Source organism: Pinus tabuliformis, chromosome 8, assembly GCF_031772625.1.
Source record: "Pinus tabuliformis cultivar Carrire ecotype Pingquan chromosome 8, CPIR1, whole genome shotgun sequence".
In the NCBI taxonomy this organism is placed as follows: Eukaryota; Viridiplantae; Streptophyta; class Pinopsida; order Pinales; family Pinaceae; genus Pinus; species Pinus tabuliformis.
The window spans coordinates 1777567691-1777592482 of record NC_142294.1 but is presented as its reverse complement, the minus strand read 5'-3'; the positions used below and the strand labels follow the sequence as shown (position 1 = coordinate 1777592482).

Genomic DNA, 24792 nt, shown 5'->3' with positions numbered 1-24792 from the left:
CATAGTACAAATTACAAAATTGAACTATGACTGACAATCTAATATCATATGACATATTATGGTACTCAATGTCCATTGTTCAAAAGTTTAAAACATCATCATAAATTACATTTACATATCTTCAAATATGTTTTCATCCATGTCATTAGATTCACATCATCATTTGGATCCTTTCCATGAGTGGGAGCATTGCTGCCATGTCCACTTGAAGATGCACTTATTGGTGCCTCCTCATCAAACAAAATCATATGAGACATGGCATTCAACGTCATATCCAAGTCAGGAAACTCTGGAAATGGATCCAAAACCTTTAAAAATGCCCAAAATGTTTCAAAAATAAGATCCTCCGTTTCCAAAAAAATGGAAACGCTTTAGAATTAGGATCACGCGTTTCCAAAAAACTAAAACGTTTCCGTGCCATATCATACCCGTTTCCATTTCTGAGATGCCGAACAACGTTTTTGGGGTTTGGGAGTGATGTTTCCTGTAACTTAGGTTTCAAGTCCCTGCTTTCTTTGTATCAAAGACACGACATATGGAGATTAGTTTTGATCATGGTGGACACGTGTCTAAGGATGACATTTGTTTATGTTATGAGTCATTGATAGTTGAAATTTGAAATAGGCACTAGCATCCCTTTAAGCTTTATGCAAGGTCTAGGGCTTTGTAAAAACTTATAATTTTGCCACAATTGAGCTTCTGCATTTTCTGAAGCTCAATATTTGGCATGTGAGGTATATGGTGTAAGATTGCTATGGTTACATTATAGTTGAGTGCAGGTTTTTTGTTTTATCTGGAGTGTGTACTGAGCCACAAATTTCGAACTTTCAAAATCCCAAAGTCCAGGGAAGCGATTGAAATTGACTAATCAGTATAAACCATTTGGAAGACAATGTTATCAGAATGGGACTAGAACTGGTGGAACTGGCTGGCTTGAGTGTTTTGATGCTTAAACTAGCCTGACCGTTGGCACATAACTAGAAAAGGCTGGTTTTTTCCACTGTACCAGCTGGTTCTGTTACCTGTACAATGCAACCAAGGACCTTAACATCACAAATAAAATTTTAAAAAATAAAATAAAAATAAAAATAAAGAAATGTTCTGAGTGGGGCAGCATAATATTCAACTCTAGGGCCCTACTAATGCTATGTAATTAATGGTAATGTTAAATTCTTGAAGTAAAAGGATATTCATATGTAGAAAGTAGAATTTTAGGTCCCACTCAATCCAAAGGACTTAACAGTTTTTATAATTTCAAGATTGGAGGGATTGCAATGTTTCCATTGGATTTTGTCGTGTACGAGGGTATGGAACCGGTATTTAATCAAGAGCACCAAGCCCTCTATGTACCTTGATGTTAGTGGCATTGATTGTGGACCTCCTCTATCATGACCTTTGTAAATATGTAGACATCACTCAAATAAAATCTCGATTTGACATGTTGAGCTTTTTCTATCTTATTTTAAGGCTTAGATTCTAGAGGGTGATATTGATGATGAAGATCCCAATATAGACAATGATATTGATGATATGTATGTATCTGTTGTAGCATGATATTTTTTTTGCATTAAAGACCATCTAGAGCCTCTTTGTTGATGTATTTGTGTTACAAAGATGTATTGCACCAAATATTATTTTGGTTATATGCACTCTTACTTGCTATATAAATGAAAACGTTTGCATATTTGTGTATATATGGTTTGGATGCACATAAATATGTATGTTTTTCTTTAAAGTTTGAATATTTTATGTATTTTTTATCTTTTTGGTCCCTTTTTTCCAGTTCTGGTCTGGTTCCCGTTTTGGGGAGTTGACCAGTTTGATGAACAGTTTGGTTCTGATAATATTGGTGGACGATCGGCATTTGTCATGTTTCTAGGTTTATAATATAATAAATACACATGGGTTGTCTCATCCAGAAACTGAACCAGTTGAGGTATTGACATTTAAAGTAAGCTTGGAAATCAGAGTTCAAATGCATCTGGCTGAACAAGTTACCATGCCCAATGCATTTCTCGTGATCTACTGACAGACCGTAACATTTTAATTATTACTTATAAAAAAGTTATGTTTTCTAAAGTCTAAAGGCCCGGAGGCTCAGTCTGAAAGTAGGTTCCACTCCATAACTAGAGCAGCCTTACTGAAGTAGTCCTAAACATAAAACATAATACAGCTCACTATTGCCAAAGCATAAGGCACTACAACAAGAAAAGGGGACAGGCCTTCAAGCATTCCACACTCCCAAAAGGATCCTATTACAGATCTATAAACCTGTGGGTGGTGTGTCCTCTACCCTCTCCCTGCATTCCATAATTAGTAAAGAGTTAGTAAATCTGTCAACATTTTCCTTAGATAACCAGTCTGCTTCGTGGTTATAATTTCAATAAATGGTGCTTGGAGGAAATAGATGTGAATGATGTTCTTACCTCCTCTGCGAGCTGGATATTGCCATAGAGATTGATACTTCTCTTAAGACTAGAACCGATTAAGAGAACCGATCATCCAATCTGTGACCAGCTTTGAATCTTCAAACATGTTGAGGTCATTTAATCTATGCTCCTGTGCAGTATTCATTAAAATAGTTGTTTCTTACACTTCTGCATTGTTATTTTCCTGCTCTGAGGCCACTGAAAAGATATTTTGGAAGGAGGAGAGATGTGTAAAATACCCCAGTCCCACAGCCATTGGGATATCTATTTGCTGCATGATCAAAGTAACCAAAAGGGATGGAAGAATCTATATCCGGCGGCTCAGTCCTTTTCTGTTTTTTCTTCTTTGATTCCTCAAAAGTTATGTATGCTCCTTTGAGATTGTAAAAAGATCCTTGGTGGGAGATGCGAGTATCTTGAGGGATATTCATTTCTTATGAGCCAAACTACCCATAAAACAAAAACAAGGTGAGAATGTTGGGTCTTATTTAGGTCCTTTAGCAAATCTTCTAGGGCCTCTTCGACTGCTACACCTTCCCAAATCCCCTTCCCACCAGTGATTGATTTGGTTGCAGCCCAGATTTCCTTGGTTAAATGGCATAGAGTGAATGATTTGGTTTCAGCCCAGATTTCTTTGGTAAAATGGCATAGAGTGAAGTGGTGTTTTACACTTTCAGAATTTTCTTTGCAAGGTGGACAAAGGCCTGGACCATGACAGGAATTTTTCTATAAATTGTGCCAAGTAATAATTTTATTTTATTTAATGTTAACTTAAAAAATCAATTTGAGTAATGCTTTGAACTTCCAAATGAAGAACCATTTCCAATGTGCTTCTCCTCTGGAGGTCATAACCTAAGTCATTAGAGCTTGAATTCGAAGATGTTGAAGTTGTAGAAAATTTTGATAATGAAATGTCTGAGAATAAACTTTGACATTAAATTCGACATAATACTATATATATAATCTAATTAATTAAAAAAATACATATTATGATATATAAAATTACTTATAACAATTACTAAATGCACCGTAATTAATGAAGATAAGTTCATGTAACCATGATCATAAAATGGGATATAGAGATTCCCTTTTATAATTCAAATTATGTATAGTGGCTTCATCATACATGTTGATTGAGATACAGTCTAGTTATTCCATAAAAATATAGTCGGTTATAAATTAGGAATTTTTCTATAAATTGTGCCAAGTAATAATTTTATTTTATTTAATGTTAACTTACAAAATCAATTTGAGTAATGCTTTGAACTTCCAAATGAAGAACCACCATTTCCAATGTAATGTGCTTCTCCTCTGAAGGTCATAACCTAAGTCATTAGAGTTTGAATTCGAAGACGTTGAAGTTGTAGAAAATTTTGATAATGAAATGTCAGAGAATAAACTTTGACATTAAATTCGACATAATACTATATATATAATCTAATTAATTAAAAAAATACATATTATGATATATAAAATTACTTATAACAATTACTAAATGCACCGTAATTAATGAAGATAAGTTTGTGTAACCATGATCATAAAATGGGATATAGAGATTCCCTTTTATAATTCAAATTATAGTGGCTTCATCATACATGTTGATTGAGATACAGTCTAGTTATTCCATAAAAATATAGTCGGTTATAAATTAGGTTTATATATATCTGTGTGTGGAGATATTATTTAATTAAAAAGATTGACATACAGTCTAGTTAATCCATAAAAATATAGTCTGTTATAAATTAGGTTTATATATCTATGTGTGGAGATATTATTTAATTAAAAAGAAGTGCATGTTATGATATTATAATAGCATTTATTACAATTACTCCACTAAACTAAAGATGAAATAGTTTGACAATTACTACAAGTAATATATGAAATAGAAATAGTTTGATGGTATTTTTTCTGGTTAATTTTAACCAAAATTTGTTAAAGATTTTTAAAAACTTGAGTTTTTTAATCTGTAGAATTTGAGTATTCCTTTTCAGGGTATTTTTTCTGGTTAATTTTAACCAAAATTTGGTAAAGATTTTTAAAAACTTGAGTTTTTTAATCTGTAGAATTTGAGTATTCCTTTTCAGGGTGCTGTAGAATCTGAATACTCCAGGAGTTTTTCAGGGTGCTGACTCTATTTATGTATTCAAAAATATAATTTAAATAATAAAAAATCACAATGTTGCTTGAAATTGTATCTTCCAATTCCAATAAAAAAGCCCATTTAATGTATAAGTTAGATTAGACCATTACTAAATGTACCATAATTAGTGAAGATAAGTTTGTAACCATGTAGAGATTCCCTTTTATAATTTAAATTATGCATAATAATACCATTAAGCCCAATAATCATACATGGTGATTGAGATACAGTCCAGTGACTGAATAAAAATTAGGTTAAGCCCAATAATCATACATGGTGATTGGTGATTGAGATACAGTCTAGTGACTGAATACAAATTAGGTTTGTCACTATTGTAGGGGTACATGTCAGTGAAATATTTTTGAAACAAAAGAACCGACTGGAGGCTAGTGCGAATCACAAATGAACCTTCGATTCGTGCAATGTAACCCTCGAAGCGTGCCTCAAGACAAGTCTAGAGTGAGCAGGGACGAAGGCCAGGGTGTCAGTGTCGGGCAGAGAAAAAACCAGTGTCGAGCTTTGAAGTGTACGTGTGCTGCGGAGTAAATTCGAATGAAATCTAATCTAGCGTCACGTGAATCCAATGGAAACGAAAACCATGCGGGGTGGGTGATATGAGTTTAATATTTTTTTTTCACTTTGCCGAATTCCTGGTCGGATTTCAACAAATCCTCCTAGTTACAGGTTAATTTATTCACCTCGGAGTTAGGGTTCGAGATAAAAGTTTAGGATCGATTTGAGATTCGCCAAACAAAGGTTGAATTTTTTCAGAGATCATTCAGATTCGATGATTTTTGAATTTCAAAAAAATAATGTGTCGAATGCGGTGACACAGGTCATAACTTTGCCCTACACCTGTTTTTCCTTCAGTCGTGATTGTCAGCTTGCTCTGTGGAATATCTCATGGGAGAACTCATAAAGCCCTTTATTTTAATAGAACAGCTTTCCAGCAACATATTCCTCACTTTTTGACTGGCTATTGATCAAAATTTTCTCCCTTTTGGCTAGTTTAATGCCCCTTCAATTTTTGTATCACATTGTTGTATAATTATGAGATGGTAGATTGCTCTTAGATTAGTAGAGGGAATTTTTTTTTTTTTATCATTATTGTTTGGGCTTAGATTAATATGGTCAAGTTTCATTATATACACATACTCTTCCCCCAACCCTACAAACACAAAACGATGTTTTTGGTATAATATAAAAACATATATATAAAAAATAAAATAAAAGAAACCTTCATGTTAGCCCCCCAAAACAGGAGTTTTAGAGTATATATCTGTGTTGCACGGGTACCCGCACCCGGGGGTGGGGTTCTCGAACCCGCACCGGGTTCCCGCACCCAAGTCCCGGAAACGGGTACGGGTTCTTCTCAGACGCACCCAGAAGAACCGGGTTCTTCAAAAAAAAAATTTGGGTTCTTAGCCTTTGACGGGTTCTCGGGTTCTTGGGTTCTTCGGGTGATTGGGTTCTTCGGGTTCTTCAAGTTGGGTTCTTCAATCAAAAACTAATGGGTTCTTCATTAAAAAAAAAAATTATTGAAACAATGAAATTTAAAAAATAATTTAAAACACCCTAAATCTTAAAGGCAAATATCATTGTTTAAAACATAAGTGAAACGCTATACGCATTGTTCTTGGCGGCATAGCAGTTGGCAGCTTCAGCTTGGACCGTGGGCAGCTTGCTCAGCGTGGACCGTGGGCAGCTTCCGGCAGCAGTGGGCAGTGGAGCGTTGCAGTGAGTACGTATTTACTATTTAGTAATGTCTGATTCATTTGTTTAATGTGAGAGTTTGGTGTCCGTCTGTTTAATGTTACAGTGCGATTCTTTATTAAACACTGTGTATTTTTACAGTATAACATCATTAAAGGAATATTGGTGGAAACCTGGTATGTTACAGGAGTTCCCTCGTATCTCTGAATGATCTCGGGGATTTTGTCATCGTAGCCACGACCCCTTTTAGTTGGACCAAAGTGAAGAAATTCCTTATACTAGATTAACTTACCATTCAAACTACTTAGTTATTGGAGACTACAGTTAAACCTATAAAAGCTCAGGATAAATGTCAGACTAATACGGTTTTAAAAATTAAAATTTATGAAAGCTGAAGCATAAATCATTGAAGTCATTGAAACTAGTATTACGGTTACGAGAGGGTTTCACCGATAGAGTGAGAGTACAGGGTTTTCTTGAAGACAATAAAAAATTCAAATTGATCTTAAGAGGGTTTTCCGCGTGTTTCCATCGTAAAATTTGCAGATCTGCCAGTGTTTCCTTTGCAGGGTGGAAAGAGGCTACTTGGGTGACCTATTTCCCTTTAGCCGTGAGTCTAGGGGTTTGCTTGTAGTAGCTGGTGTGACGGGATTTATTAGGCCTGCAATCACTTAAATATTTGCTACAGATTCTGAAAGAGACCAGTCACCAGACAAATTTGCTTTGAAATTCTAATTAAAATTCAACTCATATTTGAGAGAATAGGTGTGAGATTTCAGCTTATTTACCTCCTAATTGTAAGCAGATTTTAGGACTGATATTTCTGTTTTGCAGAGGTAGTTAGCATTGAGTCAAAATGTATATCATTAGGTCTTCTTGAAGACAATAAAAATATATAACATTGAGTCTCTTGTAAAACATTGAGAAGTATTAGACTAAGACATTAATGCATTAGCATAAATAAGGATTAAGCATAATTTCTTATGTTTTGTATGCGTATTGGTATTGCAGAATTGGTAACCTTTCATAATCATCACTCGATTAGAAAATGTGGCAAGTAGCTTCTATATCTACTGGTAAACCAAGGTTGGTTTAGTATATCTAGCTAGGTATATGTCCTCGTGTGCAAGACAGCACACCGTTGAGACTCGAAACATCATGTTGTAAAACGAGACTAGCATTAATGCTCTTGCAATCTTGCAAAGATTCCTGAATCATCAATATTTCTAAACGCCTTTTTTCCTCTTTAGCTAGAGACACATCCTCCTTGTAGACTCTGCACTGAATTAAGACAACAGATATTCCATATTTCGTGACAGTGAGTGTAAGGAAAAGGGTCACAGAAACATGGATAGTTTCCAAGGGCGTGCTAGAGAATCACAGGAGAGCTCGAGGGAAGCATGTCAATGTTGAATGTTCAATGATGTGCAATGTTTAAATGATTATCATTAAAGTTTTCTTGTTTAAAGTTGAAAAAATATACAAATTGTCAAATTCAAATTTCACATATATTATTAATTATAAATTATAATTTATAAATTTATAAAATATAATTATTAAAATTTAATATTATTATATTACTCGACGAACCCACGCACCCTGTTTCCAAAAATGCCGTCCCCGTCCCCGTCCCCGTCCCCGCACCCACGTTTCCTGGCAACATAGGTATATATATGTCTTCAAGAATTACAATCTAAAAATGTTTAAAATGATGGACGTCATTCAATCTTGATTCACATTTCTGAGACATGTACCTCTCTTCCCGACCATAGTTGAAGGCTTGCAATGAGGAATAGTTTTAACTTTTATCATGATCGAATTTGTCTTTGATGATTTATCTAAATGATTTCTGAATTGTGACAGGTGGCTTTTGGCCTTGGTTCTGCTGCTGCACAAACTAGCATGCCTGCAATGTCAAATCTCACTGGAAAATATTCAGACAAAAATCACAGCAACACATCCCAAGAGGTGTGTTTTAAGGGCCGTGTTTAATATGCTCCCAATTACAATTAACTCTAAATGGTAAATGCATTTTAATATAAAGAATTTTTGCTTTTTAATGTGGTCTAAGCTGTGTTTGGCTCAGAGTAATTTTGTGGTTGTTTGATGGTGTAATTTTCTGCCAAACCCAAAACTTGAATTTATTTCCAGGACCAAAATAACTCTCATTCTTTAATTAACATTATGTTGAAAATGCACATTTTTCATATTTATTAATCAAACAATGTAATATATGGGCAGGAAAACGATAATGCCAAAGCTTCTGACAAGATGGATCCAGAGATCAAAAAATACTTGAGAGGAAAGGGTGTGTCTTTAAAGGTACAAAAGTTTGTCTCTATTTCTTTTTTAAAATTCTCTCTTTTTGTAGAAGAATATATCCTTTTCCTTGGAATAAAGATCCCTGGGAAACTCCTGGTCACTTCCTTCATTTTGAGGATGGGGCACCCCCAGTGTAAAGTGGGTGGAGTATACTTCCTGCATCTTAGCCAGTGGGGACATCAAGTGAGGTCTACAAAAATCAAGTACATCACTGAGGCAGGTAGCCTGGGTACTTGACCCAGAGACCTCTCACGACATCAACCACTTGAACTAGCCCACTGGGTTCGTAGAAGAAGATATCAATATGGAGAAAATTCCATTTTAAAAGATTTATTAGATTTGATTTGCCCTGATTTTTAAATTGACAAATTATGATTTTTTATATAAAGAAAGACCATTTCTTAGATGTTATAGATTTTTTTCTCAATTGGTTGAATGTTGAAATCCATTCTTCCAGAATTTAAAAGATAAAAAACTCAAAGGCAAGTTGGCGACCAAGGAAGCATTGTATAAACGGTCTGCCAGAAATGCGGCTAAAGTTGAACAGGTTCGTCCTTTGTGCATTTGTTCATTAGAATGAGAATAATAGATCATTACAGTCAGATTAATTATGCTTTATTTTTCTCCTGGGATGATTTGCGAGATATTTTCTGCATTCCGTTAATGTCTTTATTTGCTTTTAAATGATCTGGAAAAAAGACTATAATTGCCGATGTGTTTCAAGGCACTTTCATCAATTTCATTATGCATAGCAATTTATGCTACTGAGCCTGTTGATGCCCAAAGGAAAGGACACATGTACGGCCAGGCATTTTTCTTTTTTGGGTAAGGGTAAACAACTTTTTCCTTGATCCATCCGTTGGGAGCTGTCAAGTTTCAACCCCTACTCTGCTTTATTGCCGTGAAGCCAAGCGAACATGGCAGCCATCAAACTTGGCCAACTTTTAACTCAATTGGGCCTGTAAACCCACCAGATTTTGAACTTGGGTCTTTATTGTGGCAAGACCCAGTCCCAACCACTTGACAACAGCCTGATGGACATGTACAGCCTGGCATTCATTAACTTTTAATAGAAATTGCTTTCCTTTAACTATAAATAAAACAATATATGTACATGAGCATTGTTTAAATAACAATTGGGTTGCAAGGGCAACAACCACAAGCCCTAGCTACAAGGCCTTTAAATTCCCCAAAATCAATACCAAAACTATAGATATTGAATGTTTTTGGTACTATATAGTATAGATATTGTTTGTTTTTCATGCTTGCCTCATTATGTTATTGTTTACATGCCACTTCAAGGTATTAATGGTCAGTCTCGAAGATGTGTTTACTAATATAATTTTATCACAGCAATCCAGCATTTGACGAACTGGCTGATGTTCCTAATTTTCCTAAATATTATTGATGATTGTCTATCACTGGGAGAAGATTTTTCCTCTTTCATATAGATTCTGTCAAAACTTGTAACTCTTACCCAACAATAATTAATGAATCCAATAAGTTTGTTATCTGGAATTCTATTTGGAGAAATCCTCAGGTTGTGAGGATGAAGATGATGGATCACAGACATCAAGGAGTGTGCATAGGAACTAGGGTGATACCGATTTTCTAGCTGATTGGAGTGTGAAGACCATATAAATATGTTGCATAATTTAGGAAGTACTTTCTAGACTTTAGAGACACATATAGGATGAGGAAAAGACCTCAAGTGAAATTTTTTCCTTGGAAAACCGCTGGGCACTTCCTCTCATTCTGAGGATGGTACCTAGAGTAAAGTGAGCTGTGTAGACTATTGTATGCTGACCCAACAGTGACATTGAGTGAAGAACACATAGGCAGAGGCAGCCAGCTTGGCCACTTGACCTCGAGATTTCTTGCTTCCTATTCACAGCTTTCAACCACTCATGTATTGGAATGTTTTGCATGCTCAAGTCAAGTTCCACGCTGCATACTTAATTTGATAAATTGATTCATTGTAATAAATGAATTTATGTATTATGTTGTGCTTTAAATTATAAATATGTTTTGAATTGGCAATTTGACTGATTTTTGTTTCTTTTCCGCAGATAAATCATAACTTTTTATTGAAGTATAAAAAGTTACATTGTACATGCCCATTGCATTCACTATCTGTCCAGCATGATTAACAACAAAAATCTAGATAAAAAAAACATATGTCCTTCAGGCTTTTTTATCCAGCCCATGAGTCCCCTTTTTGAGTTCCATCATAACCAAAAAGACCATAAACAACTGTCCCTATCAGCTATCTGGTCGGTACAAACCTCGGCCATTATAATTACATCATATAAAACTGGCCACTGATTTTAAAAAACAGTTTGTTCGGTAAATCAGCAAACTATAATACTGTGTAAAAAACTTGATAAAAACCATGTGCCAGTAATTATAGATAAAAAAATGGCTGGTGCTGGTATCTGTGGACTGTCCCATCTAGACATTTGCTGACCTGCCAAGAGCCCGGATCCTGCCTAGCACCGTCCTTAGAGAGCTGATCTGCCACTGCATTCCGCTCCCTGAGTAATAGAGCCAATTCCAGTGCCCTTATCGGTATTGACTGCTGGCTCTTCTCTGGACCGCTGAGCCTGCTGTCCATCCTCCACAATTTCGTTATGATCCTCTGAATCATTCCAAATTGTTCTACTGTCCACTTGAACAGCTGGAGGACGATCACTGTTTTCCGGTGCCCTTGGCCTGAAGTCATTACCTGCACCCCATACTCCACCAGCCTCCAGCCCTGCCTGATTATGCCTCTGAAACTCAACATGCAGTCCTTTGCCATGTGCCCTAGTTTATGACAACGCCAGCATTGAAATGGCAGCTCTTCATAGTCCAAATTTTGCAGATGAGACTGCCCCTCAAAGGAAATTTTGAAATTTTCGAACAGGCCCTCCCTCGGATCTAGTCTCACCAAAATTCTAGCTACTCTTATAGTTCTGGTGGACAAGAAAGACATATCCGCCTCCAAGAATTCCCCAATTTTCCCCCCTATCGCCTTAAAAACGTCCTCGGTCCACAATAAAGGTGGGAGTTTAGGTAATCTTACCCAGGTTGGTACTTCCTCCAACTTTTCTTTATTAGCATCGAATAACAGAGTCCATATTTTAAGTAGCAATGGTGAAGATGCTATGCTCCAATTTCTTGCTAATACCCAGGTTGCATCTTCAACATTCTCGAATCAAAGAGTGAAACATCCTCGAGCAAGAACCGTCACCTTTGCTTCACCAACCAAGGAGTTGCCCCAATTCTGCTTCACCTAGTCACTAATTTCCATAGCTGTAAAGAACCCTTTCGCACGTCCCACCAGATTAAGTTGATAAGTTGCCATTACTGTGTCTAATCTTATTTCTGCTCCTAGAACCAAATTGTTATCCTCTGACTTGCGCCCGATTCCTTTTTCCTTCTTTCTCTTAGAGCCCGTTTGTCGTGGAGCTGAGTCCACGGTGAGCAAGGCTCAGTACTATCACAGTTTGAAGGTATTGATGAGGACTCAATGCTATCATAGAAATAAGATCTGTGTCATGTTAGTGAGAAGGTCTCGGTGGAAACTATGTCTCGGTGCTAAGAAGGTCGAAGCAGAAGAAGAGTCGAGAAGAAGGTTGACTGTCAAGAGAACTTGTGTCTTGGTCTTGGAGTGGCAAATAGGTCAAGGGTCTTGGTCTTGGTCTTGGTATTCGTCAATTGGAATCTCTATAAGAAGAATTTTGTGCGGGTTTTCCTCTCAAAGAGTGGGAGGTTTTGGTCCTGGCTTATAGCCTACATTCTGTGTCGCTTGTCTATTTATGTTAATGCATTGGTAGCTGTTTGATGAAGAAGAACACTAACAATCTAAGTAGAAGAAGATCCTAATATAAAGTTGTAAAAGACACTCACAAGCAGTTACTAATTAAGAGAAATCACCTAATTCATGATGCCCTAGATTTCTCAACAGACCCATTGTACAGTCACCTTATCAGCCTTAAGAACCCGAGTTTCCTCACTCAAACATGCCTTAAAACAAGCTGGTCGAACTTGGAGAAAGCAGGTCTGAAATTTTCACTAAGCTGGCCTGAAATTTTTGCTGAGTATACACAGGAAACTGAGGCCTGATTTTTTCACTGTACAGGCCCAGAAATCTTGGGATTCGAGTGGCTGAGTGAAAGAGGATTTCTCTGCTGCCTGAACGTTGAAACAAATCTGACTTAAAACCTGAAGCATGCCCAGAACAAGCAGTAAATGATTTATCTGCGTTCCTCTTTGAGATTTGAGCTCCCACACAGGCTTGAACTTGGCCTTCTAGAGATTTGAACCCTGTAGCTTGATCCTTGCTCTCTCTGCTGTAGACTTTTCAAGCTCTCCTCCTCCTGTCTCCTTGCTCTCTCTGCTGTAGACTTTTCAAGCTCTCCTCCTCCTGTCTCCTTGCTCCTCTCCTCAATAGCTCCCATGAGAATAATGAGCTCTAATCTTCTTTTTCCTCCTTTTTGTCTTCTCAATAAGATGAGAACCCTAACTCTTAGATCTAATGGCTGAGATTAAATGTCAGCTCATTAGATCGAGGGTGGAGATCCATTCTTCTTGACCCTTTTTTTAATGTGCCCCCCTTCACTTAATGAGCCTCCATAGTACTTTTTAATGTTTTAGTACCATGGTCACTTTTTTCTCATACAGTCACTTTTAGAATATAAAAATCACTTAAATAATATAAAGTGTACTTAGCACTCTTTCAAATAAGGTGACTTTTAAAACACATGTGACTTTAATAATGTAAAGTACCTAGGACATCTCCACATAAAAGGTACTTTAGCCCCTTGACATTAATTAGACACATAATGTCACTTAGACAAAAGGTGATTAATGTGTCTCCCTAGGCCAAAAGGAGAAATGTGTAAGAAGCACCTCCTTGGTACCCTTATTTTCAACACAGTAGAATATTTCCTTGGTTGGGATACTCTCTCCTAGAAATGGCAGTTTCAGATGGTGGATTTATTTATTTGCTTGGCAACTTGTAACCTGATAATTGCTTTATTATTTCAAATATTGCAAGGGAATTGGTTTTCTCTGTTTTGGGTTAGCCTGGTGTTGTATCTTCTGGATGCATGCAGGACAAATATTAAATTGACCTTGTGGAAGCTGTATTCGTGTTATCTGATTTACCAAATTCTTGGATACTGATTGATTTGAGGAAGTTTGTCCTTTACATATCGAGCAAGTCCAATGTTCCCATTTAAGAACTATTTTTCCAGACAGTCACAGACAGCACTGAGTTCTGCTGGATTATTAATACCGATCTTCTTTTTTGCTTGATAAGCACAGGTTTTTGTATGTATCTTTTTCTGTTACAGGAACTGTAGTAAAATAATTCAGTAAACACTGCATAGGTAATTATGTGTTGTCAAGAAGCATAATACATCCTTAATATTTGGCTTTCTACATACAATGATAGCATTGCTGAATTTGTTAGGGATAGTTTATGCTTACATGGAAAAACAAGGTTGAAAGGTTTAGGCATTTTGTGATGCTCTCTCATAAAAATTTATGTTTGAATAATTGCTTAAAATATTTCTTGTTCCAAAACTAGTTATTTATTTCAAATCGGTGGAAGCTTAGTAATTCAAGATTTTGGATATTTATCTGTACAAGCCCTTCATGTCATTGTCAGTGGCTTCTACCAAGTGAGGGAGGGTACTTGGAGGCAGAAGGCTTAGAAAAGACAAGCAACTACAAACAAGAAGACATTGTTCGTGAGGTAGATCTTTTGAGTTCGAGGAAGGCATTTGACATTAAGCTACAAGGTATCCAATTATCTTTTTCTCAGAAGGTATATAATTATCTGTGCCAACTGTTGAATTGATATCGGCTAAAATGCTATACCCTTTTGTTCTGCCTGGAATTTTGAGGCTTGTTCACTATAGAATATTATCTATATTGGGTTTGTATCATGGGAGCTACTTCTTAGTTAATTTTGCTAAAGAGATGGTATAGGGTGCACATTTTGATCACGATATTGTCTTTCATATTGCTGATAGTGAAGAACATTTTTGTTTTGAACAGAATTTGGACCATATATCGTGAATTACACTTTGAATGGTCGTTACATGGTAATGGCGGGTCGCAAGGGTCATCTATCGATTATGGATTGGAAAGATTTACGACTCATAAAGGAATTGCAGGTTAGATATTTTACACTTCTTGTAAAAAGATACATCAATTTAATAGAGTGTATGATAATGAGCACCAAACATTTATATTCTTTTGCTATTCCCAAGTGTCTTGGCACAAACAAAATGCAGACACATGAAGCATAGTGGATCTTAATGCTTGACTGCATTTTAAATAAAGTGATGTATGAATTGTTAAGGAAGGGTGAAGTCATTTATGAGTTCAAAGTTGGGTGGGATAGGTCATAAAGGGCTGAACACCAGAAAGAGTATTTTTAACTATGAAGGATATAAGAAAAAATGGTTATAATATTTGAGTAGAGAGTAAAAGATTGATTTGATGCTTCTGTATAAATCTAAAATTTCTGTGAGCATGTGCAGAATTATGATTAGATTCTTTGCATTTTGTGGAGATTTCTTTTATTTATATATATGTGTGTAGGATAAACTTTATCCAAAACACACCAGTTTGTGGACATGATTCCAGTATGATTCCTGTTACCTCCTAGACCTGCACTCAAACATATTCAGAGTCTCAAACCCATGTGCAACCCTGGAAGCACTTAGGAAGGTTGCTCATTGTCACCACAACAACTCTTCCTCTCACTTTAGGCCAGCCCTCCTCTAGCACAAGAGGGAAATCCATAGGAAATATATAGGATGGTGAACCAACACTGGTACCTATCCAATGAATTATGGAGTCAAGATTTACAAACAAGATAGTTTGAATATTATGGAGAAGATGTAATTAAGCCATACATTGATGTGCCATAATTAGTCCAGAAGAGGCATTTAGGTTACACAAGAATAAGTGAGATCCCTTATACAAGATCCACCATTTTAACCACAAAGTATGGCCAAAATAACATGCAACCACTAAACCATGTAGGAACAACCATAACGTAAAGCCAAAGATGAAGTATACAAGGTAGGACAGCCTTCCAGTGAATGAACAGCCCAACACTACTTCATATCTTCAAATTGGATTTCATCACATTAGAAGAGCCATTACCGTAGGACAGCCTTCTAAAATCCAAAGTTACATCAAGGATTACAGAGGGCACTCCATAGGCACTCCCACTTGGAGCACAGTTTCAAAGCCAAAGCATCCCCTAGGATGATGCTCATGTTTTCATTGAATACAGCTACCAAACTACAAAGACTATTCCAGAAGCAAAACAATGGCAATCCTTTCAAAGACTCTAGTCACCCATTTAAAACAGGAGAGAGATGGTAAACCACCCATATAAACTTGCCCCTTGATTTCTTCCTCCCAATAGTTCTTCAACAAAGCTTGGAGGAGATCTCCCATCAATTCAACCACGCCCTTTACAAATTAAACTCTCCTCTATTTATATTCTTCACATCAAACCCTTAGGGAATAAAATATTATTAAATTTCTTCTAGATCCACATTTTGCTCCAAGCAAACTTTCTCAAAGTTGGGCGCTCAGCAGAGGGTGAAAAGATGGATAAAATATGCTTTGAACAGTTCTTCCTGCCACATGTCATTCTTACGTTAGGGGTGCTCCCTTAAAATGCTCGTTTGACGTTGTTTTAGGTCTCATATGCCATCTATCAATCTCTCTAATACTCAACAAGGGGTGGAGCGCTCCTCAAACTAGGCCACAATTCTTCCTGAAAAGTTAAAATGACACTCAATTGCCATTTGTTCTTTTTTTGGCTAAGGCATTTGTTAAATAGAGCATATAAGCATTTGACCATGTCTTTACCTTGAAATGTGCCTTGAATGCCTCCTTGGGTGAGCTGTTGCCCTTCTTTAACCTCTTGACTGTGTGTCATATGGCCCGGAGTGGACGCTTTTTCCATGTGGCATTCTTCTTGAATAAAGTGCTCTTGAAATAAGGATCTTCTAACCACTTCTTGTATTGATTTGGACCTTGATGAGACAACACTCCTTTTTGATTGCCTTGGAGTGAAAAGAAACTCAAAATATATGAACTGATATTGCTAGAAGTAGTGCCCCTCATACAATATCTACATCTAAAAAATAGTACTTCATTCTTGTGTGATTTGGATTAACAACAGACCTCTTAAACCAAGACTAACACCCTTCATATGCTAGTTTTAGATTCCAGATTCCATTGCTTGACACATGAGCAATCTCAGAATCTCTGATTTCAGACTGATTCATTGACATTTGTCCGTTGATTGAAGTGCTGATCTTCTATCTTCTAGGTATTGGTAGAAATTTGATTTGAACATTGTGGACTCACCTTCCTTAAAATGCCTTCCTGTTCTGAATAAACTCCTCAACAAACAGCACCCAAAATTAAGAGAAGCATCAGCCAGATGTAAGGTGAAGGTTATATTTCTTTTAAACAACACTCAAACATCATTCAAATTAGCTCGAAAACTGCAGCTGGTCATGCTAAATCAGTGGTTATATAGAGTCTAGACATGAAAATGCATTACATTTTCTGATCTGAAACTCGTGGGAAAACGACACTGATTTTCTTGACCTTCTTGGTCCACATTTGTAAGATTATCTTGGACACACTGCATATTCAGCTCGAGAATAACCTTTGACATCACATCCAAGATCCATAGAAGTAATGCTCCTGAGTCGTGGGAGAGCGTGAATTTTATGTTGCTCCATAAGACTAAGAAATTCAGAACTATTGATATCCCCATAATTTTTATCAGGTTCTGCACCAGGACCATTCATAAAGACAATTGCAGGGGCAGAATCCACTCAAACATGTTCCACCATAAGGAAACATTCTCTTCTCTACATAGCATGAGTTCAAAAGATGCATATGGCCAAATAACCTTTTCCTGCCTGTCTTAGAAATGGGGTTGCACGATGTCCATTTTTTGAGAAGCATAGTACTTTGACCTTATGTGGCCCAGGTTTGTGAGTACCTCCATAACCATATTGGAATAAAGGGTGGCTTGTAGATTGATTTCTTTATGCAAGCTATGATAGAAGCTGGACTTCACCAAGCTCCACTTTTCTAGTATTAGAAATTCCATCCAGCCAAACAGCAGTTCTTTTCTAGCTTTGAGCCAATTTATGGGAATTTTCACTCCCCAAAGATAAACCAATATTAGCCAGGTCCCTTCCTCTCCAAGCATAGTTCTACTTCTGACCATTAAAAACTTCACTATTGTCATTTATCGGATCGGTTTCGGACATTTTTCAAAATGGAAGCTTTATCCTTGAAAATTTGTCTTCAATGTACTGTTTCTTGACCACTCTAGCAGCGTCAATATCGGTGACCATTTCCATGCTTTTGTTAGTGACATTGCAAGATCAGCCTTTGATGTGCTTCAATAATTACCCCACTAAGGGAATTTTTTTTACTCCAGGAATGCATGATATCATGGTTTAGTAACCATCTTGGGTGCTAACAATTCTGAACAAAATCTGGCAGTGGATCATGGTTCTACCTGGAACTCTTATCTGCTTATGGTTCCGGAAATCCTTAAGGGTTTGGGGGGTCTCCTAATTGATAGGTGAACTCAGAAAAACCTATGATTAACTGGATCGATTGGAACCATCAGAATCCATATTACCAGATTCTGGCAAGGTTGGCTGGAAAAGCACTTTTGGATAATGCTGATCAAGTTCCATATATATGTATATTATTTTATTTTTTAATTTTTTAGGAGAGGAATGTATAGAGATTTGTTTGCAGTAAAGCTTCCGAGGTTATCTTAGGCAGATAAATTGGATTAGGTCAAAGGATTTAATTAATTGTTCTTTTTGGAGATAACTGATAACATGTACTTGTAAGAGGAGACATTTCGCTTTTTGGATAACTTTTGATGATTCTTTGCAGGTCAGAGAAACAGTGCGTGATGTGAAATTCCTGCATAACGAGCTATTTTTTGCGACGGCTCAGAAAAAGTATACCTCTCAACTTTGTATTTGATCATTTTCCCTCCAACTAGGAGAACACCAGAAATGTTGTGAATTAACCGAGAAATTGATTTCATATATACATCTGGCTGGTTGCTTCCTTTTTGTGTGCTGCAATGGTTAAATCACTAGCAATTGTCCCAAAAGGTACAAAGAGAGGCCGATAGGATTATTAAATTGGAATTTTTGAATTTTTCTAGAAGAGTTAATTGGTTTGTGGAAAACTTTGTTTTATTGCACTGGATAATTGTGCAATTACTTTTGTTTAGATGTTTTGTTTATATCCATATTACAAGGAACACATTGAATGTCTTATTTCATTTCTGCTATCCTTACTAATATCCTTTCCGTGCTTTTTCTTGATCAATTTGATGAAATATTCCATTATCCTTTGGTCAAAGTCCTCCCCTGCATATTAGTGTACATCCTGGTAAGTTCAAAGCTCGAAAGCCAACCAAAAAAGTCAATGATAACCACCGTGCATGTATTCAAATTCATAATGTAAAACTGCCAGACAAAGTTCAGACAGATTACCTTCAAGATGGGTATCATTGTTGTAGTCAAAACCTCAAAAACTCCGCTGTCAATAGTCAAAACGCTGACATGTAGCCAAAACCTCAAAAACTCCATTGTCAATAGTCAAAACGCTGACATCAAACGTGCCACCACCAAGATCAAAAACAACAATATTTTTCTCTCCACCCTTCTTGTCCAAGCCATAAGCTATTGCTAAGGAAAAATATTTACAAAGCTAATAGTGAAACTGTACTTGCAGAGTGATAGTTATACGTGATACAGAATCAAAGTTCTACATCATAAAAATTATGAAAGGCAAACCAAACTGCAAAAGCCCTGAGACCCAGTACTCTGAAAACCAACCAGATCGATACAACCTGAGACCAAGTACTCTGAATACCAACCAGATCGATACAACCTTTTGTATGCGCTGAATATCCATGTATAAGCAATGAAACAATAAAGCAAGAACTGTCAGACAAGGCTGCAATTTTTCTTATAAAAATATCTCCCACTGCAACGAGTTCATAACAGAAATTTAATGGCACTCCCCTGCAATAATAAATTGAGAGGTATGTGGTAAAAACGATACTCCTCCTGATTTTTAATTTCTCATTATTAAACATATACAATACAATTAAATCTAGTACAACCTGCCCCATACAATGAAACTCTCTTCAAATAAAATTGATATGTTGTCCATCAAATTTCTACAATCTACAAACAAGTGAACCTTTCACAAAATTCTGCAGTTGCATTCACAAGTACACCCTCTAGTTATCCACAGAAATTTCCTAGCTCCTGAGCTCTGGGTAGTTACTATATTCACGAATAATATTTAGCTTCAGAATAAGTGGCAGGACATCCTTGAGTTTAATCTGGCCTCAATCATTTGGGATATCTAATTTCTTTTCTAGTTTATAACAAGGGAAACCTCAACACCTGCCATACCAGACAAGTAGGAGCCAAAAACAGTGGTCGGAGTTGCTAGAATGCCTTCGTGTTCCATTTAAAGAATTAAAGGCTCATTGAAGGCATTCGAGGTCGTTGGTCTATGTGGGTGGTCGATGTATACATACAAAGTAATCCCAATTCAACAAGTCGGTGTGCTATGCAAAAAAACTGAAACCCAATAAAGAAATCCACAGAAGACCAAGCTAAATCACCATAATGAAATGTTAAAACTTCAAGCCTAAAAAAATACCAGAGTACTTTATTCAAATTCATAGCACCAGTATGCCTGATTCTATATATAAACCTAGCCCAGATGAACAGAGTCGTCCATAGTCTCAAGTAGTAGAAGAAACTGCAAATTTGCCAAACCTAGAATCTCCCTACAAAACTCTTATTCCTAAACAGAAAACCAGATTTAACCAAAATCTACGCAAAAAATGTTAACCAAACACAATCAAATGTGTGAGCATGTAAAGTCAACACAACAACTAAGGTGAAAATTTTGCAAAACAGCGAAATCAAAACGTTGATAGTCATCATACACCCATACAGTAACGAATACACCCATACGGTAACGAATACAAGTGAATAACAACTCATTCCAGAAATCTTCAATCTAGAGCAACCCAACAAGTAAATTTTTGCTTCCATCACAACCCAATACAGGAATAAGCATAATTTTGTGATTTTTTTCTTTCACGTTTTACTGAAATAAAGGAATAAGCATAATTTTGTGATTTTTTTCTTTCACGTTTTACTGAAATAAGTTCAAATCAATGTTTGAGGCATTCAATCTTCTACATAAACTCACAAACAAACCATACAAAACGTTGAAATTTGAATTTTTCCATCATTTTCGATTGTGAATTACGATCATGCATTCATAATGATTATAGGTTACGCTCATGTATTCATTTAAACTTGAAATTAGATTAGTTATTTAACATGGCAACAGTTGGTTTATTTTAATTCGAATTTTCCCATCAGTGTTTTTATTTAACATGATAGGTATTGAGTAATATTATGTAAAAGATGTCCATTATATTATTATGCATCAAATCTCTATTTGAGTTTATAACTTAGAATACTTAACTCACTTAAGTTATAAGAAAATACTAAAATGAAGTAATGGAAAAGCCAATTCTAATACAGAAAATACTAAAATAAGTATGGAAACACCAACTGTAATACACAAAATACTAAAATGAAGTATGGAAAAACCAACTCTAATACAGAATATTTGACAAATACGTTCAAATAACTGAGGAAATATGTCAATAACCGTCTCTTATTGTACTGCAAAAACGCATAATTGCAATTGAACCCCAAACCAAATTGATACAGACTGTATATCTCCATAAACTGCCATTCCCTCTGACTGTGGAAACATGAAGCAAAAGAGCCCTCGTTTAATCCCAAATCCACCTGATTTATTTCTGCATCAGTCAACTGAAATTCGGATATCTACCTGATTTGCTTTACATAAGTCAACTCAAATCCCCAAATCCACCTGATTTAATTTGATGTGCCCCTTATGGGCATATGTAAATTCGGTTTCCAGCATGAAATGCATTTTGTCTTCAAATCTCCTTTAGCGATGTCATATATCTTATTGTTTTGGTAAATGGTTGGATTTTGCAGGTATATCTATATCTATGACAGTTCTGGTACAGAAATCCACTGTCTCAAGGTAAGCATGCTATGCTGCTAACAATCGTGGTGTTTTGGTGGTTAGGATTGATTATTTATTCCTGACATGATCTCTACTTAGAGACAATGGTTCTTTAGTGGAAATGGTAAATGCTGATTTCAATTTTTCCAGGATCACACTGACCCACTAAGACTTGAATTTCTTCCAAAGCACTTTCTTCTGGCATCTACAAACAAGTATGGTATATTGCGATACCAGGATACGAGTACTGGTGAACTGATTTCCCAACACCGAACACATCTAGGTCGCTGTGATGTAATGCGTATGAATCCTTATAATGCAGTTATAGCTTTAGGACACAACAATGGCACTGTTACAATGTGGAGCCCTAATATGAACACTCCTCTCATCAGTATGCTATGTCACCATGGTCCTGTGACTGCATTGGCTTTTGATTCTCAAGGGCACCAAATGATTACAGCAGGAAATGATGGAAAAATCAAAATATGGGATCTGAGAAAATATGCACCTTTGCATGGCTATTCCTGTCATGCAAAAAGCCTGGATGTCAGTCAAAGAGGTTTACTGGCTGTTGGATGTGAGTCACTAGTAGAAATTTGGAGAGATGCTCTAACAACGAAGCAGCAAAGGCCATATTTGAAACACCGTTTTGTAAATGGATCTCAGGTGCAAAACCTTGCATTCTGTCCATATGAGGATATAATTGCTATTGGACATTCTACAGGGATAACTTCCATTCTTGTACCAGGATCAGGGGAGCCTAACTTCGACACATTTGTTGCAAATCCATTTGAAACAGCTAAGCAGCGTCGTGAAAAAGAGATTCATTCACTCCTTGATAAGTTGCAGCCAGAAATGATTATGCTAGACCCAGAAACTATTGGTGCTGTGCAACGCTCTCAGAGAGAAAACCAGGAAACTAAGACTCAACAGGCCCGGGAAGCTAACATGCAGGTAGCTATTGCTGCGGGTAAAAATGTTGTTTTGAAAAATAAAACAAAGGGCAGAAACAAACCAAGCAAAAGACAAAAGAAAAAGCAGGATAATGTGATCAGAGCAAAACGGCCTTTTGTTGAGCAACAACTAAAGAAGGAACAATCTATTAAGAAGCAGAAGACCAATGATTTAAATCTGCCTAAAGCTCTTGAACGTTTTGTTCGCAAATAATTGTCATATTTTAGCTCAATCACAGATCCTTCAACTTGCTACCAACTTTGTTTAGGAAAGTTGATGCGTTTCTAATTGTTTTTTTGGGTATTCCTCTTTTAAGGGTCATTTTTTATCAGGATATCTGGGTATCTGATGTATAGAATTTATGGAATAGCATTGAATGCATATTATTTCCATTCTTTTGAATTCTAGTATTTGATTAAAAAATATTTGTGTTCAAACGCTTGTTTGTATTTGTTGTAATGGAAGTTTAAATAGCCCACTGCATATGGGTTTTGTCAGGCACATTAAATAGTGATATTAGAGCACTTGGCAAGCTTGTTTACAAGCATGTGTATGAGTGTTTTACAGAGTGGTGTCAACGCTAACCTAGTGAACTGTTTTTGAGAAAGCTATATGTCAAGCTTCATTTCTCGTTATCTTCTGTTGTTTATCTCTATTCATTCCCTTTCTTTTGGATACACTGTGAATTGAACTTTAAAAAATCCTCAAGTTTTTCATCCATTGGCTGTGTTTATGCCGGTATTTGTAGAAGATTGTTATATTAAGGGTTAAAACTTAAGCATTAGACAATATGTAATATAATATGTTTGACCTTATCAGCTTTTATTTCCATGTCAGGAGAATAGTATAAACTAAATATGTATGTTATCTTTATAAGCTTGCTCTTGTTATTTTTGGTTTGTCTTGATATAATATTTATGGCATTCTGAATCAGTCTTTCAAATTGGCCATAAACAGGTACTAGTAGTTTGTCATCCTCTTAGCATACACTGTAATTCTAGTGACGGGACTCTACCTTTTTATTGTGTTGAAGGAAGCCTTCAATTTTATAATGCAAGCCCAATCCAATATTTTTAGCTAAAGCTCAGGCAAGCATGGAGAGATCCCTATTGGGAAGTAAAGAAATACCATAGGATGGCAAGAAAACTTATTAATGTTATCTGAATAGGTTCTGGTTATTTCCCTGCTTCAAGCTAAATACTGTGGCAGTATGTTTTGTGTTTGTCATGAGTCAATCGACTTCTAACTATTTTTTGGGTCTTCCTCTTTTAAGGGTTACTTTCCATTATGATATTTGGGTAAGGAGATGCATATAATGCATGCATGGAAAGAGTTAAATGACATACCACCGTAGAAATCCAACCCAAAGAATCACCAGGGCTGAGGCTGAGGCTATGCAAGTAGCAAGGAACTGTCACAATATATTTCGGGAAGGCATCAAGCAAGAAATAGCTAGAATGGGGAAGGAAATTAGGAGTAAGAGGAGGGAGACACCCAACTCTGGGACGGAGATAGAATATCTAGCATGGTTTCCAGACCCAGGTCTAGAGACACACAAGGTTTCTGAATGATAGAAGTTTACTGAATTAACAAAACCCTCATAGCACAGGTTGTAGAGGAAAAGGTTAAGCAATAGTAGGCCATCATCAAGGACTTGCACTTGCTATACGAGAAGTTTGATGCAGTATGGAAGACTGTTTAATTTGGAAATAGTGGTTCCAGGCAGAGCAGCAGACCAACAGGCTCCAGTCCCAACTGAGGACCAAACTCCTGCATCGGAGGGAACCTCATCCAACACCATCAGGCTGTATGAAAAGGATGAAACCTTGATTGAGATCTAGAAAGGGTAGCTCCCTTCTACGTCCTCTGAACTATGATGAAATATACTCTTATTTTGCTTTCTAATACTTACAGCAACGTTTTATAAATACTATCAAAATAGTATGTATACCCTGCCCACAGATAGTCCAATCATGAACGAAACTCAATTTTAACTGATGGAATTTCCTATGGGTTCATATACTAGTATTTTTTGTACTGATCTGTGCCTAG

General features: G+C 36.5%; 1 protein-coding gene across 5 annotated transcripts in view; it reads left to right on the top strand.

Moving 5' to 3' along the window:
* LOC149243299 (putative U3 small nucleolar RNA-associated protein 7) overlaps window positions 1–23147 on the top strand; it is a 29022-nt gene extending 5875 nt beyond the window's left edge. For 3 of the 5 annotated variants that reach the window (XM_089374474.1, XM_089374476.1, XM_089374477.1), the window contains exons 3-10: window positions 8146–8250; window positions 8524–8604; window positions 9062–9151; window positions 14261–14393; window positions 14653–14771; window positions 18565–18632; window positions 21756–21804; window positions 21937–23147. In XM_089374474.1, the coding sequence (XP_089230600.1) occupies window positions 8146–8250; window positions 8524–8604; window positions 9062–9151; window positions 14261–14393; window positions 14653–14771; window positions 18565–18632; window positions 21756–21804; window positions 21937–22953 (1662 nt within the window). In that variant the 3' untranslated portion in view covers window positions 22954–23147. Of the gene's footprint in view, window positions 1–4806; window positions 5144–6127; window positions 6311–8145; window positions 8251–8523; window positions 8605–9061; window positions 9152–14260; window positions 14394–14652; window positions 14772–18564; window positions 18633–21755; window positions 21805–21936 lie in introns of those variants that run through there. The other 2 variants (XM_089374479.1, XM_089374478.1) reach the window with 2 other exon arrangements.
* The last annotated feature ends 1645 nt before the right edge of the window (window positions 23148–24792 follow it).